Source organism: Phragmites australis, chromosome 4 (genome assembly GCF_958298935.1).
Source record: "Phragmites australis chromosome 4, lpPhrAust1.1, whole genome shotgun sequence".
In the NCBI taxonomy this organism is placed as follows: domain Eukaryota; kingdom Viridiplantae; phylum Streptophyta; class Magnoliopsida; order Poales; family Poaceae; genus Phragmites; species Phragmites australis.
Window position 1 is genome coordinate 485382 of NC_084924.1, and position 12685 is coordinate 498066.

Sequence of the window (12685 nt, forward strand, 5' to 3'; positions counted from 1 at the left end):
TACAAGGCAAAATTAATTAATTAATTAATACGGGAAAGAAATGGAGGGAATTAATCAGGTAGCAGTGAGGCATGCATGCATGTTCCTTCCTTGTCTCATCTCTATCCCCACCAGCAATGCATGGATGGACATGGACGTGCAGGCAGGGATGCTTTTGCTATTTGCTTTTGCTAGCGTAAGATGTCTGACGTAGGGCGGGAGTAGTAAATTCCGTCGATCTGCTCCATTTCCCAGCTCAGCTTCGCCGACGACTCGTCAGCCACCGGCACGTACTCCTGCACCATCATAATCATTAAGCGGAGAGCGAGACAGAAAGAAGAGATGGATCGGAGAAAGCGCGCGGTGAATTAAGCTAGGTAACGTAGCGGCCGGCCGGGAGAAATCGATCGATCGATGGAGAGAGGCAGAGAGGTACCTCGAGCTTGGTGAGGAGTTGGTGGGCAGTGTGCGCGGAGACGATGATGTGCCGGGCGGCGGGGGTGACGAATCCTTCCTCCACGGCCTTGTCGACGAAGGACAGCAGCGAGTCGTAGTAGCCGTCCACGTTCAACAAACCCACCTGCATGCCACCAATCCATCCATCCATATTCATTCATTCGCTTGCAATGAAGCTAGCTAGCTATATATGAGGATGGGAGCAAGATGGATGGATGATTGAGAGCTGCTAGCTGCAACTGCAATTGCAAAGGTACCGGCTTGTTGTGGATGCCGAGCTGGGCCCAGGTGATGACCTCAAGGAGCTCCTCCAGCGTCCCATATCCACCTACAGTAACATAGTATATAACATACACAGCGGAGACGAATAAGGAGTAATAATATAATGGATTGAATCGATGAATGCCCGGCCCGCACATGATGCACCGGACTCGTACCCGGGAGCGCGATGAATGCGTCGGCGTGGCGTGCCATCTCGGCCTTGCGCTGGTGCATCCCCGACACCACCTTCACCTCCCCCAGCGTCTCCCCGATCACCTCCCGAGGAAGCACCGCCTTGGGCACCACCCTGCACCCGAGAGAGACTAGCTGATGATCGAGCAAGAGGAGGAGGAGGAGAAACTCGGCCTAGGAGGAAGGAAGGCCACGCACCCGAGGACGTGGCCGCCGCCGTTGTGGACGGCGCGGGAGATGAGGCCCATGAGCCCCAAGCTGCCGCCGCCGTACACCAGGTCGATCCCGCGTTCCACCTGCAGCGCACCCAGCTAGGATAAGTAGAGAGAGAGAGAGGGAGTATACATGAGTGAGTGAGCCCGAAGGGAATGCATGCATGCATGCAAGACAAACCGTCGCAGGGAATTGAATGCCTTACAGTAGTACAGTATAAATTACTCCTCCTCGAGAAAAGAAGAAAAAGAAAGAGAGGCAGAGGCAGAGGCAGAGGCTGATTGATTGATTGATAGGAATGGATGATTGGTGTCAGAAGCCGGCTCAATCTCCCCCTGAGTCCGTACTATCTCTTGTCTTCTTTTTGGACGCCTGTCCGCGCAACTAGCATAAACCTTCCAAGTTCCAGTGGAGAGGAGAGAGGATTCGTTTGCAGTTTTACAAACAAACAGGCAGCGGAGCAGATGATTGATTGATTGATGGATGGATGGATAGCATAACAAGGAATACGCGCGTACCAGCTGGTGTCCGAGCTGGACGGCGGCGAGCTGGTAGGTCGTCTTCTTCCCGGGGCTGCTGCCGCAGAACACGCACACCCGCCCGAACCGCTGCGACGTCTTCTTGGCCATTACCTGCAGCTCCTCCTCCATCCGTACAAGCAAGCAAGCAAGCTATTCTGTCTGGTCTGCGACCAAGCAGCAAGATACGTACGTATATAATCGATGGACAGATGGAATTGGTTGATGCAGGAAGAAGGAAGCTGTTATCTGCTGCTATCCTATCCATCCATCCATCCATCCATGCCGGCGTTGTATGGCAGGCAAGCAAAGGCGCGCGCTCGTTCTACCTCTCTAGTATAATATAATATAATATAATATATACACGTGCGGCACGCGGCAGGTGTGGCTTCATTGCGCTGCTATCCTTCCTCGTCTTCTTTCTTTCATTCCTAGCTACTGGGGATGCACATATATACAAAAGTCTGATTTTTCCCAAATAAAATGCGCCCTGCATTTAATTTTTTAAGAAGACGATGGCATGGGCATGGATGGGCATGGGACTACCAAGAAGTAAATAAGAAGACGATGGGAGCAGAGATTATTTGTTCGATACCCAAAATGGTTTGGATGGCATGTCGTAAGCGATGACCACAGCAATGGCTCACACTAGCAAATATGGTCGCACCGCCGCTGACTGACAAGTAGGACGACAGGCAACACGATGCGCCTGGTCTGAGGTTCTTCTAATCAATCATCAAATTTTTTTTGGATAGGACGTGGTGAATTCTTTAACATGGCTAAGATGTACGGCTTTCTAAGAAGTAGTATGTTGGCGGTTAGCAATGTCGATCTATATATACAGGTACCACCCAACCACCTTATTAGTATTTCTTAAAGAATACTGGAGTAGCACTAACTTGAGATCGAATCAAGTACGGAGATTATTTGTTTAGACACGGCCGATTATATTGGAGATACCCCACGCCTCCAGCAAGTCATGTGCTCAGTCACAGCAGAGCAAAAAAGGTTCGTTTTGCCGCCCGGTGGCAGTGGTGAAAAAATATGGTTTGTTCCCAGAAGTGAAAAAAGATAGAAGCCCAGAGATGATTATGGAGTATTTCTCCCCGGTAAGGTCGCCGGTATATACCCCACTTCCGTCAACAGAGGACTGGGTGATGAAGATGAACTCCTGTCACCCGTAGCCGGCCATCATTGATCACAGTGTCGAACTCCTGTCACCCAAGCCATCTGAAACTGATGTGTTGCAGATGCTTGTTTGCCACATTGACCCTATGCTGCACGAGGCGGCTTCTAACCGTTTGCCTGCAGGTTCCCCCAGCTCTCGGGTGTCAAGCGGCGGTTTCACGGTCCAACCTGCAGCATCTCCGATGTACTCCATGGCATCGGCTGTACAAGCTGGAACAGAGGAAGAAGGAAATCAAGACCATGAAGAAGTACCCCAGCAGGAGAGGGACGACATGATAAATGACCCACTCATCACGCCAGGAGTGGCGACTGATGAGGTACAGAACATGGAGCATTTTGTCAGTTTAGTCACAAAGCTGATTGTTTCTCCTTTGATTCCGATTATCCAGACACAATTTGTCTTAGAGCCTGTTTCAAACAATGGGCCTTCACCCCAGCGCCGGAGCATGCGGCTTGCGTACAAGGCGAAAGCTTCGCCTGGCAGGGGCCCTTTACAAATGGTCCAGGAAGTCTTAGCAAAGAAACTTGGGGAAGTGTCCCCAGTTATCCCTCAATCAGATGACCTAATGAACTTTTATTTGCAGCACTTCGAGAGGCCTCTCACAAAAGAGGCGATGGAGGCGATCACGACATTGGTAGAGAATGAAGGCCAAAAGAAGAGAAAAAGGGCAACGAAGGTTACCCCGGTGGTCGGTGCTGACAAGGCTCTCCATGTCTCATGCATCCTCCCTCTTGTATCAGCTTATGTCCTTTGTTAGTGCTCAGTAGTTGGATGCTTTGTATGTGGCCTTTGTGCCGAGCATCAGCAAGGTGCCCTGCTAGCCGTCAGGGGCCATCTCCTAGTGAAGTCTGTGTTAGTTGGATGCTTTGTATGTGGCTGTTGTGCCGAGCATCAGCAAGGTGCCCTGCTAGCCATTAGGGGCCATCTCCTAGTGAAGTCTGTGTTTGTGTGGTAGCAGCCTCAGGAAGGTACAATGTCTCCCTCTTCTGGTACACTCAGTTATCGGCTTGTGTGAAGTTGCAGACCCTTTTCTGCACCTGTTTAGCCTTTGTATCAGGACATGTTTTAGAATTGCAATGTCCAGGCTACCTTCAAGCCAGTAAAGATTTGCGTAGTTGCTATCATATGTTTTTATGGCTCAACGTGATTGTTTCTAAGTTGGAATGTGAGGGGTCTAAATGATCCAGCGAAACAGGCAAGTGTTAGGAACATGGTACTTTCGGCTGGAGCTACTATTGTTTGTCTGTAGGAGACGAAAATTATGACATGAAATCAACAACTGCTCTCTGAAACACTTGGCCATCCTTTAATTCAGAATTATATTGCGCTTCCAGCAAACGGCACCTGTGGAGGTATCTTGATTGCTTGTTCAGAAAGTTTCTTTTCGTTAACACACTTGCAAACAACTGATAATACAGTCTCGGCCTTAATAACGATGTTAAATGAAAATTGCGCTTGGTCGCTGAGCGGGGTGTATGGACCACAATTGGATGCTGATAAACTCTCTTTTCTCCATGAGCTTGAAAAATCTGAGAGAGCATATGACAAAGGAATGACTTATAGTTGGCGACTTCAACATGATTTATAAAGCGAAAGACAAAAACAACAACAGACTCAATCGACAAATGATGAATGCTTTTAAGAGGTCTATAGATGTGCTGCAGGTTAAGAAGTTAAAGCTTTGTGGCCATCGTTTCACTTGGTCAAATGACCAAGCTAATCCCACGATGATGAGGATAGACCATTTTTTCTGTTCGATAGAATGGGAATTGCTATTCCCGAATGCAGACCTGCAGGCGTTGGCATCGATGAGGTCCGATCATTCCCCTCTCTTCCTCCAGGGAGAAATTTTGCAAACCGCCTATAGAGGTTTTCGCTTCGAATCCTACTGGACATCAATGCCCAGCTTCAATGAGGTGGTGCAAGCGGCCTGAGCTCAACCGGTTAGCACCCAGGATGCCATCCTGCGTTTCCACGTCAAGCTCATTAGGACAGCAAAAGCTATCAAGCGATGGAAAAATCAGACAATTGGTGACATCAAGCTTCGTCTTGCTATTGCCCAGGAGGTTATTTTGAGGCTAGATGTAGCTCAGGAATCAAGATTGCTATCAGAAGAAGAACAAAATTTTTGAAAATATCTTAAAGAGAAAGCTCTTGGCTTGGCGGTAATTCAAAAAACAAGAGCGAGGCAGCACTCGAGACTAACATGGACCCGCAAAGGAGATGCGAACACAAAATTCTTTCAAATCAAAGCCAATGCGCGAAAAAAGAAACATTTTATACAATCGTTGCAAATGGAGGCTGGTCTTATCTTATCTCAAGAACAAAAAGAAGAGGAGATTCATAAACATTTTGTTAAGCACTTGGGAACCCATAAGCCAAGAGAGCTTGCGATAAACTAGGAAAACCTAGGCTATCAGCCGGCTGATTTATCAGAGTTGGAGGAACCGTTTGAAGAAGAAGAAATTCTTGAGACCATTAAAAATATGCCGGCAGAAAAGGCCCCGGGTCCGGACGGATATATCGGCCTTTTCTACAAGGTTTGCTGGAACACTATCAAAGTGGACCTTTTAGCTGCGATTAATGATTTCTACAACTTAAAAACAAGAAGGTTAGGCCTAATCAACAATGCAAATATCCTTCTATTACCTAAGAAACTAGCTGCTGCAACAGTTGGGGATTATAGACCCATAAGTTTGATCAATAGTCTAACAAAGCTTATCACCAAGATGATGGCAAACGGGTTGGCTCCAAGATTAAATGAGCTAGTGTCCATGAGCCAAAGTGTGTTTATAAAACCGAGATGCATTCACGAAAATTTCCTTTATGTGCAAAATGTGATCAAGGAGCTCCACAAGTGCAAACAACTAGCGCTGTTTATCAAACTGGACATCTCAAAAGCGTTTGACTCCATAAATTGGGCCTACATGCTTGAGGTTATGCAAGCGCTAGGCTTCGGGAACAAATGGAGAAATTGGATCGCTTCGTTGCTGGCCACTTCCTCATCCAAAGTGCTGCTTAATGGAACACCGGGGAAGGAGTTTAAACATGCCTGCGGACTCCGCCAAGGAGACCCCTATCTCCGATGTTGTTCATCATGGCAATTGATCCCCTGCAACGCATTATCCATATGGGAGCTCACAACAACTTGCTAAAGCCGATTCTTCCAAGATCAGCACACTTGAGATGTTCTTTGTACGCGGACAATGCGGCTGTTTTTGCAAAACCTTGCTGGTCTGATCTTATTGCTTTCTATGATATTCTACAAGTTTTTGGCAAGTGCTCAGGCTTGATTACAAATCTAGCAAAAACAGAGGTCTTTCCCATAAGATGTGAAGATTTGCCTCTGGACCAGATTCTCCGTGTTTTTCCAGGAAAGATTTGTAACTTCCCGGGATCATACCTTGGTCTTCCTCTTCACACACGTAAATTAAGAAAGGTGGATGTTCAACCTTTGTTAGATAAGCTCGGGGCGCGGCTTCCAGGCTGAAAAGGGAAATATTTTTCAAGAGCAGGGAGAGAAACCTTGGTGAAATCGGTCCTCTCATCCCAACTATCTTATCACCTAACTGTCTTCCCTCTACAAAAATGGCTATCCAAAAGGATCGATAGGATTCAAAGATCTTTCCTTTGGCGAGGTGATGAACCTGAAAATGTCAATGGAGGGCACTGCCTAGTGAACTGGGCCACGGTATGCCGCCCAAAGGATCTAGGAGGACTTGGGATTTTGGATTTGCAAAGGTTTGCAAGAGCACTTCGTCTCCGTTGGATGTGGTTTAAATGGAAAAATGTAGATAGGCTATGGGCTGGGATGGATGTGCCATGTGACAAAATTGAGAAAGATTTATTCCATGCTTCAACGAGAGTCTCGGTGGGCAACGGAGAAAAAACCTCCTTTTAGCTTTCAAGCAGGCTGGATGGGCAAGCCCCCAAAAACATAGCTCTAGCTTTATTTGAGAAATCAAAAAGGAAAAACATGACAGTTCAAAAGGCCATAACACACCAAGTGTGGATTACAAGCTTAGGCAACCTCACCACACAGGAAGAACTCCACCAATTTGTGCTGCTATGGGAAAATCTTCAAAACGTAGCACTCGATCCTGAAGTGCAGGATTCAATATCTTGGAGGTGGACAGCTGATGGGGAATACACTACAAAAAGTGCTTATAACATCCAATTTGAGGGCAGCCGACGGAGGCCGGTGATGATGCAAATTTGGAAAGCAAAAACGGAATCCAAATGCAAATTTTTTGCATGGCTACTGCTGCACCAAAAAGTTCTAACAACTAACAACCTTGCGAAGAGGGGATGACCCCATGATCCAATATGCAAGCTTTGCCGAGTACAAAATTAGACCCCACTTCATCTATGCAAGAATTGCCCGTTTACAAAGGAGGTGTGGAAGGAGACCACCGCTTGGTTCAATCTTCAAAGCATAGCTGACATGGACGACCAGCTTTCAATTAAAAGATGGTGACAACAGGTTCGCAAAAAAGTAGCAAAAATTCAACGACAAATTTTTGACGGCTTTATCATCTTCTTTTGGTGGAATATTTGGAAGGAAAGGAATCGGAGAACTTTTGAAAACAAATTTTTTTCGGTGTCACAGGTGGCCTTCCGGATCCGGAGGAGATCGATCAGTGTCGTTTAGCTTTCGGTTTAACTTCTTAGTTTTTGAGCTAGTAGTCTGTTTCTCTGCTTTGCTATGTCTCGGCCCTCATAGTGGTATGCTTCCTTGGCTGTAATCTTTCAGTATTGCTCTGTTTTCCTCTGCTGTTGGGAAACAGCTGTCAGGCTAGTTTTTCCTTTGCGGTTGTTGGCAGAGGGAAAGACGGCTCAGTTTCTGGACGTTTTTTATTTTATAATATCCTTTTTATTCCTTCTAATATTACGAGCGGCAAGCCTTTTGCCGTCCTATTCGAGAGAAAAAATTGGTGATTAGCATGCATTCAGTCTACTCTCTCAACACTGTAAAGGTATAAGGAAAAAATAAGCTCACCTATTTTTATTATTTTTCAGACGACGATTGTAAATTGTTGGATGCTCATCCATCGGCTCATAGTCTTTCTTCAATCTTAGATCAAGCCTGATGCTTACCTCCTTTCGACACCCATCCAACACAGCTTCTTCAATAGCTGACACACGTCGGCTTGTTCCCCCACCCTCCTTTAGTCATCTCTAGCGACGACTCGATCATTAGATCGTTAGCCGTCGTTATCTCATCACATCACTAAACAGTCGCTCACCGTCAATCCAACCGCTGCTTTAGCTTTCCTTTAAATCCGGCACCTAATCTGGTGGCACCCAAAAAACCCCTCTCCCCTGTGGCGTTGGTATGTTCATACGTGTGTCTAAAATCTCTCGTGTCTGAGACGTAGAAAGTGTGAAAAAAAAAGAGAGAAAGAAAGGAAACGACAAAGTCAGCAGGGAAGGAGAGGAGAGAAACCATTGGCATTGGACCCGGATTTGTAGCCCACGGAGAAGAGCAAATCAACAGGGAAGGCAGAAAGAAGACGAAGTCGAGAGGCCCACCAACAGGATGACGCTGCTGCACAAAGACGAAGGCGATTCCTCTCCCCTCCCCGCAGCAGCAGCAGCAGCAGCTTGAGAGAGGAAAGGAACCGTAGTCATGGAGTCCAGCTCCGGCGTGGCGGTGGGGGAAGACAAGAGGGCAGCGGAGAAGGTGTGCCGTCGTTGCAAGGGGAGCTACGACCCGTCGTCCAACACGCGGCTCTCATGCAGCTTCCACCCATCCTTGTTCGTCTGCCGACGACACGACGACCAGAAGAGGTACTACTTCCCTCCCCTTCCCTTTCCTTCCCGCATCTCTTTCCTTGCCAATCCCCTATGCACAAATCAAATCAACCCTACTGAAAAGGTACTACGAGCTCCGCGACGGCGACCCGCCCTACGCCGCCAAGTTCTACGACTGCTGCGGCGCCGAGGACCCCGACGCTCCCGGATGCACCACCGACTTCCACCTCTCCTACGACGACGCCGAGTAGATCCGTCCGTAGCTGCCTCTTCTGTCAGTGATCCGATTGCCTCCCCTCCCCTCCCCTCCCCTGTAACTACTGCAACCATCAAACGGTGTGTACAGTAACGCCAATAAAATTGTAAATAAGTGATGACAATCATCGACATCTGCTCTTGCGCATATGACATACCTCAAGAGAGACCTGATTGTTATTAAAAACCTGAATTTCTGCATCATCAACATTTCATTGTTTGTCCACTGAAGAAGTTTGTGTATGTATGCTGCTTAATCTGCAACAAACCAAAGCATCCAACTTTGAGATGGCATCGAAGATGGAGCTCCGGATGCTCCCAAAATTCTGATTTTGCATTGGTAGACCTAAGAGTTTTATCCGACAAGCGAAACCGTATTCCGAAGCATGATGAATGCACACATCATTATCAAATTAGGATTTGGATGCAGAATTCTTTCTTTCTTTCTTTCTTTCTTTCTTTCTTCATGGGCACGTGGTCCGAGTGGAGTCAAATGTTGAAGCTTAGTATTATGCCACTAAGCCCTAGGAAAGAAATGATGCATAATGAGCTCATCAAGCACGCTCCTCTTGGCCTGAATGATTGCAATGTGCACAACCATAGTCTCTGCTCGGTATCATTGAACCACTTATCTCCTTGTATATAATTTCTAAAGTAACTTTAACATGGACCATTACTTAGTACTAGTCAGGAAATGTTCAGCTAAGCGATTGCAAGGTGTTGTCACCAAAAAGAAAAGTGGTTCCTCTTTCAGGTAGTGGGAGGGCTATCTTGATGCAGAGCATAATGTTGCCGGCATTGACAATAGGAGAGCATATCCACTGTTTCATGCATACCCATGACCTATCCTATTGTTATTTTGGGGTGCTTTGCTTGGACATGTTGAAGTAGTAGTACTATTCATAATCCACAATGGAGACTATGCTTGTAGCACTTATTAAGAGTGGCCGACTTCACCTAAACGGCGTAGTGTAGGATGTAGGATACAGATGTTTTCCTGCACCTTTCCTTTTCCCAAGTCAATTAGGAATCTTTAATTTCAGAAGCCCAACAAAGCTGAAGATGTAAGGTCACTCTTCACACAAGAGAATGTGAAAGCTGACAAGATAAGGAATCTATACCACACAATAGAATCATTACTACACCTTCATGCCAATCAGCTTATGAGAGTGCTCCATTATGAAAACTACTCAACAACTGCCTGAAAAGTTGTAGCCCAACTTCTTTCGAGGCAACCATACCAAAGATAGTACACATGCATGTGAGCAATCTCTTCTCTTGACATTCTAAGCTGCAGATATGCAACTTGTTCACAGATTCCTACAATTCCCAGGAATAACATCTGATCTGAGCCCGTAATCAACATGTCAGATAGATCACAGACTAACAGATGAGTTCAGAGCTTTGCCGTCTGTAGCTTGTTACTTGGCGCCTTGAGCGTCGATGAGGATCATCCATAAGTTCCTCAGACTTCTTCTGTTTGAGCTTATCTGCTCCTGTCCTTTGTAAACCTCTGTGAACCTGAAGCATGCATGTACGCTGGCCGAATTCATTTTACACAAATGTAAAAAAGAAGATGAGAATTCTGAAATGTATGTTGTCTTATTTATCTATTACAGGGATAAGCTGCAATGTAACGGAATAGTAGCAAATACTAGCATGAGTTCTGAACAGGACGATAAGACTGGGATGACAGCTTGAATGAACTAAGAAGGCTCTGCTATGGCCGAAGAAAGGGAAACATTCACCACAAATGAGGAGTACAATGCAATGCCGTTTATGGCTGTAGAGCATTTCTATAACAATCCAATCTGAAAAATGGAGCAGATCGATGGTATTGCACTAGAAATTCAGAGCGTAGCTAAGTAGGACTTGGCTAACATCTTGCCAAGCTGCACTTGAGCTGGGGTGGTAAGATGCGTGTAATCGTTGGCAATGGGCAGCCCCTTGGCATCCACGTACTTCACGTTCGGGAGCTTCACTCCCTTCTGAGCTTCCCTGACGAGCTTGATGAACTTGCCCTGCCCGGTTGCAAGCCCAACCTGCAAATTTCATTTCAATCAGAAAGGGAGGGAAGGCTGGTAATGTAGTAACTAATCTGGAGTTTGACGAAGGGTGAAGCAAGAACATCAGAATTAACAAATGAAATGACCAAGAGGATTACTCCAGTAACAAATGCAGCGAGAGAGCTCACCTGGATGACGAGGAGGTCGGGCATGGCGAGGTCGCGGCGGACGTCGCGGACGAATGTCTCCATGCGGCCTGTGTAGAGCTCGGCGTCCTCGCGCCTGATGGTGTCGGCCTCGCCCTGGTACCACAGCAGCGCGGCCAGCTTGCCTTGGCCGCCGCACTCGGCCAGGGCGGCCCTGGTGCGCGTGAGCATCCGCTCGTACAGCTCGGTGCCACGCGACCAGTTGGCGATGGGGGTGGCTCCCTGCGCGCAGGGGACGAGCCCGACGACGGTATCCGGCGGCAGCACGTGCGAGTGCAGGACGGCGTGAGCGAAGGGCATGCCGGGGCCGACGCCGAGGACGTTGTGGAGGTCGATGCCGGCGTGGAGCGGCTCGCGTGCCTCCTCCCAGCGGAGGGCCGGCGAGAGGCGGAGGATGCGGGGGGAGGGAGCGCACTGGGGAGGGACGACGCCGTCCCAGGTGCCGTTGGTGGCGCCGCCGCGGCCGCCCATGTTGGACTGGCCCGCAAGGATGAACACCAGCGTCCTGCTGCCGGCGGCGGAGGCGACGGGGAAGAGGAGGAGGAGGAGGAGGAGCATTGCTGCTGGTCCCATCATCGATCAGTACGTACTGTTTCTTGCCTGCTCTCGTCAGATTTACAGCAGCTACGCCAGCTGATATGGCCGGATGGATGGATGGAATAAATACGGCGCGGCGTGCTAGTGCAGCGGGGTAGGAAGACGCTCTGCATCCGGTCTTATAAAAGACGTTCTCAAATACAATAATACGTATCCACTTCTTATTTTTTCTTTTCAATCTAGTAATTAAATCACAAGATAGATAATATAAATAAGATTTTATGAGAATCTTTCTAAGAAGATCTTATAGAATTTGTTTTCAGAAGTCAAGACGGAGAGAAATGCAATGAAAGAGGAAACCAAGGCATGTGCGAGTGCAGGACGGTACTATGTGTTAGTAGTACATGCTTTGGTACGTCATTACACCTAATAGGTACGATTACAGCAGAAACAATCTAGCTAAAAAGGCAGCTAACAATTTGCTCATAATAGGTACAATTAATAGCAAAAACAATCTACCATAAACAGAACCATATCAACGTCTCTATAAAGTTTATATGTGGAGTAAGGTAGATGATAAGTTAGGGAGGTAGTCGAGTGGGGAGGCCTGAGGCAGGGCCATTGGGGTGAGGAGCAAGGGAGGCGAAGGGAAGGGTGGGGAGACCAGGGTAGTTTGATGGGCTTATTTGATATTTTGCTGAGGGGGATTAGAGGAGTTGGATAGGTTTCGGTGATTTATGGGCACCTTAGACGAAATACAAAACTCAAATCCGTTATGATCTTAATCAGTACCGATCTAACAGATCTATTGATGAAAAATAAAATTCAAACCTAGACCCATCGAATATAAAACCCATGATTACTCAGATCCACAGTCAATTGGAAGTCCGAATGAGGAGGATATTTTCCAACAGTTTGGAACTGCATTGAGTTGTGCAAGGGATTTTGTTTGGTTCCTGTGTTTGGTCAGAGATCCGGGCTAGTGGTGAGAGCACCGGCCCATTTTCGACGCCCATCGCTCTTCTTCCCGCCGGAGAGATGGCCAGCAAGCGTAGCGGGAAGGGGAAGGCGAATGGCAGCAGTAACACAGATCACAGAGGAGGCGAGCGTAGAGGGTCA

At 47.4% G+C, this 12685-nt stretch overlaps 3 protein-coding genes across 3 annotated transcripts; 1 reads left to right on the forward strand and 2 right to left on the reverse strand.

Annotated features, from left to right (window-relative positions):
• On the reverse strand, positions 1 to 1907 carry LOC133914956 (probable cytokinin riboside 5'-monophosphate phosphoribohydrolase LOGL5). Its single transcript, XM_062357927.1, has 6 exons — positions 1620 to 1907; positions 1087 to 1184; positions 873 to 1003; positions 693 to 763; positions 416 to 559; positions 1 to 275 (listed from the first exon to the last, which is right to left on the reverse strand). The coding sequence occupies exons 1-6, from the start codon at positions 1749 to 1751 to the stop codon at positions 171 to 173; spliced, it is 681 nt and encodes a 226-aa protein (XP_062213911.1). The 5' UTR covers positions 1752 to 1907; the 3' UTR covers positions 1 to 170.
• A 6303-nt stretch (positions 1908 to 8210) lies between these two features.
• On the forward strand, positions 8211 to 9043 carry LOC133914958 (uncharacterized). Its single transcript, XM_062357929.1, has 2 exons — positions 8211 to 8598; positions 8687 to 9043. The coding sequence occupies exons 1-2, from the start codon at positions 8438 to 8440 to the stop codon at positions 8811 to 8813; spliced, it is 288 nt and encodes a 95-aa protein (XP_062213913.1). The 5' UTR covers positions 8211 to 8437; the 3' UTR covers positions 8814 to 9043.
• Positions 9044 to 10382: 1339 nt separating this feature from the next.
• Positions 10383 to 11732, reverse strand: LOC133914957 (probable carbohydrate esterase At4g34215). The gene is made up of 2 exons (XM_062357928.1): positions 11012 to 11732; positions 10383 to 10859 (listed from the first exon to the last, which is right to left on the reverse strand). The coding sequence occupies exons 1-2, from the start codon at positions 11603 to 11605 to the stop codon at positions 10668 to 10670; spliced, it is 786 nt and encodes a 261-aa protein (XP_062213912.1). The 5' UTR covers positions 11606 to 11732; the 3' UTR covers positions 10383 to 10667.
• Between the last annotated feature and the right edge of the window lie 953 nt (positions 11733 to 12685).

What these genes read in the sequence shown, in the direction of transcription:
- LOC133914958 (XM_062357929.1), top strand. Translation starts at nt 8,438, where the DNA reads ATGGAGTCCAGCTCCGGCGTGGCGGTGGGGGAAGACAAGAGGGCAGCG. An exon ending in CGACACGACGACCAGAAGAG is followed by an intron (nt 8,599 to 8,686) that starts GTACTACTTCCC and finishes CCTACTGAAAAG; the next exon opens with GTACTACGAGCTCCGCGACG.
- LOC133914956 (XM_062357927.1), bottom strand. Translation starts at nt 1,751, where the DNA reads ATGGAGGAGGAGCTGCAGGTAATGGCCAAGAAGACGTCGCAGCGGTTC. An exon ending in GGCGGCGGCCACGTCCTCGG is followed by an intron (nt 1,004 to 1,086) that starts GTGCGTGGCCTT and finishes TCTCGGGTGCAG; the next exon opens with GGTGGTGCCCAAGGCGGTGC. An exon ending in TCGGCATCCACAACAAGCCG is followed by an intron (nt 560 to 692) that starts GTACCTTTGCAA and finishes GGTGGCATGCAG; the next exon opens with GTGGGTTTGTTGAACGTGGA.
- LOC133914957 (XM_062357928.1), bottom strand. Translation starts at nt 11,605, where the DNA reads ATGATGGGACCAGCAGCAATGCTCCTCCTCCTCCTCCTCCTCTTCCCC. An exon ending in CCGACCTCCTCGTCATCCAG is followed by an intron (nt 10,860 to 11,011) that starts GTGAGCTCTCTC and finishes TGAAATTTGCAG; the next exon opens with GTTGGGCTTGCAACCGGGCA.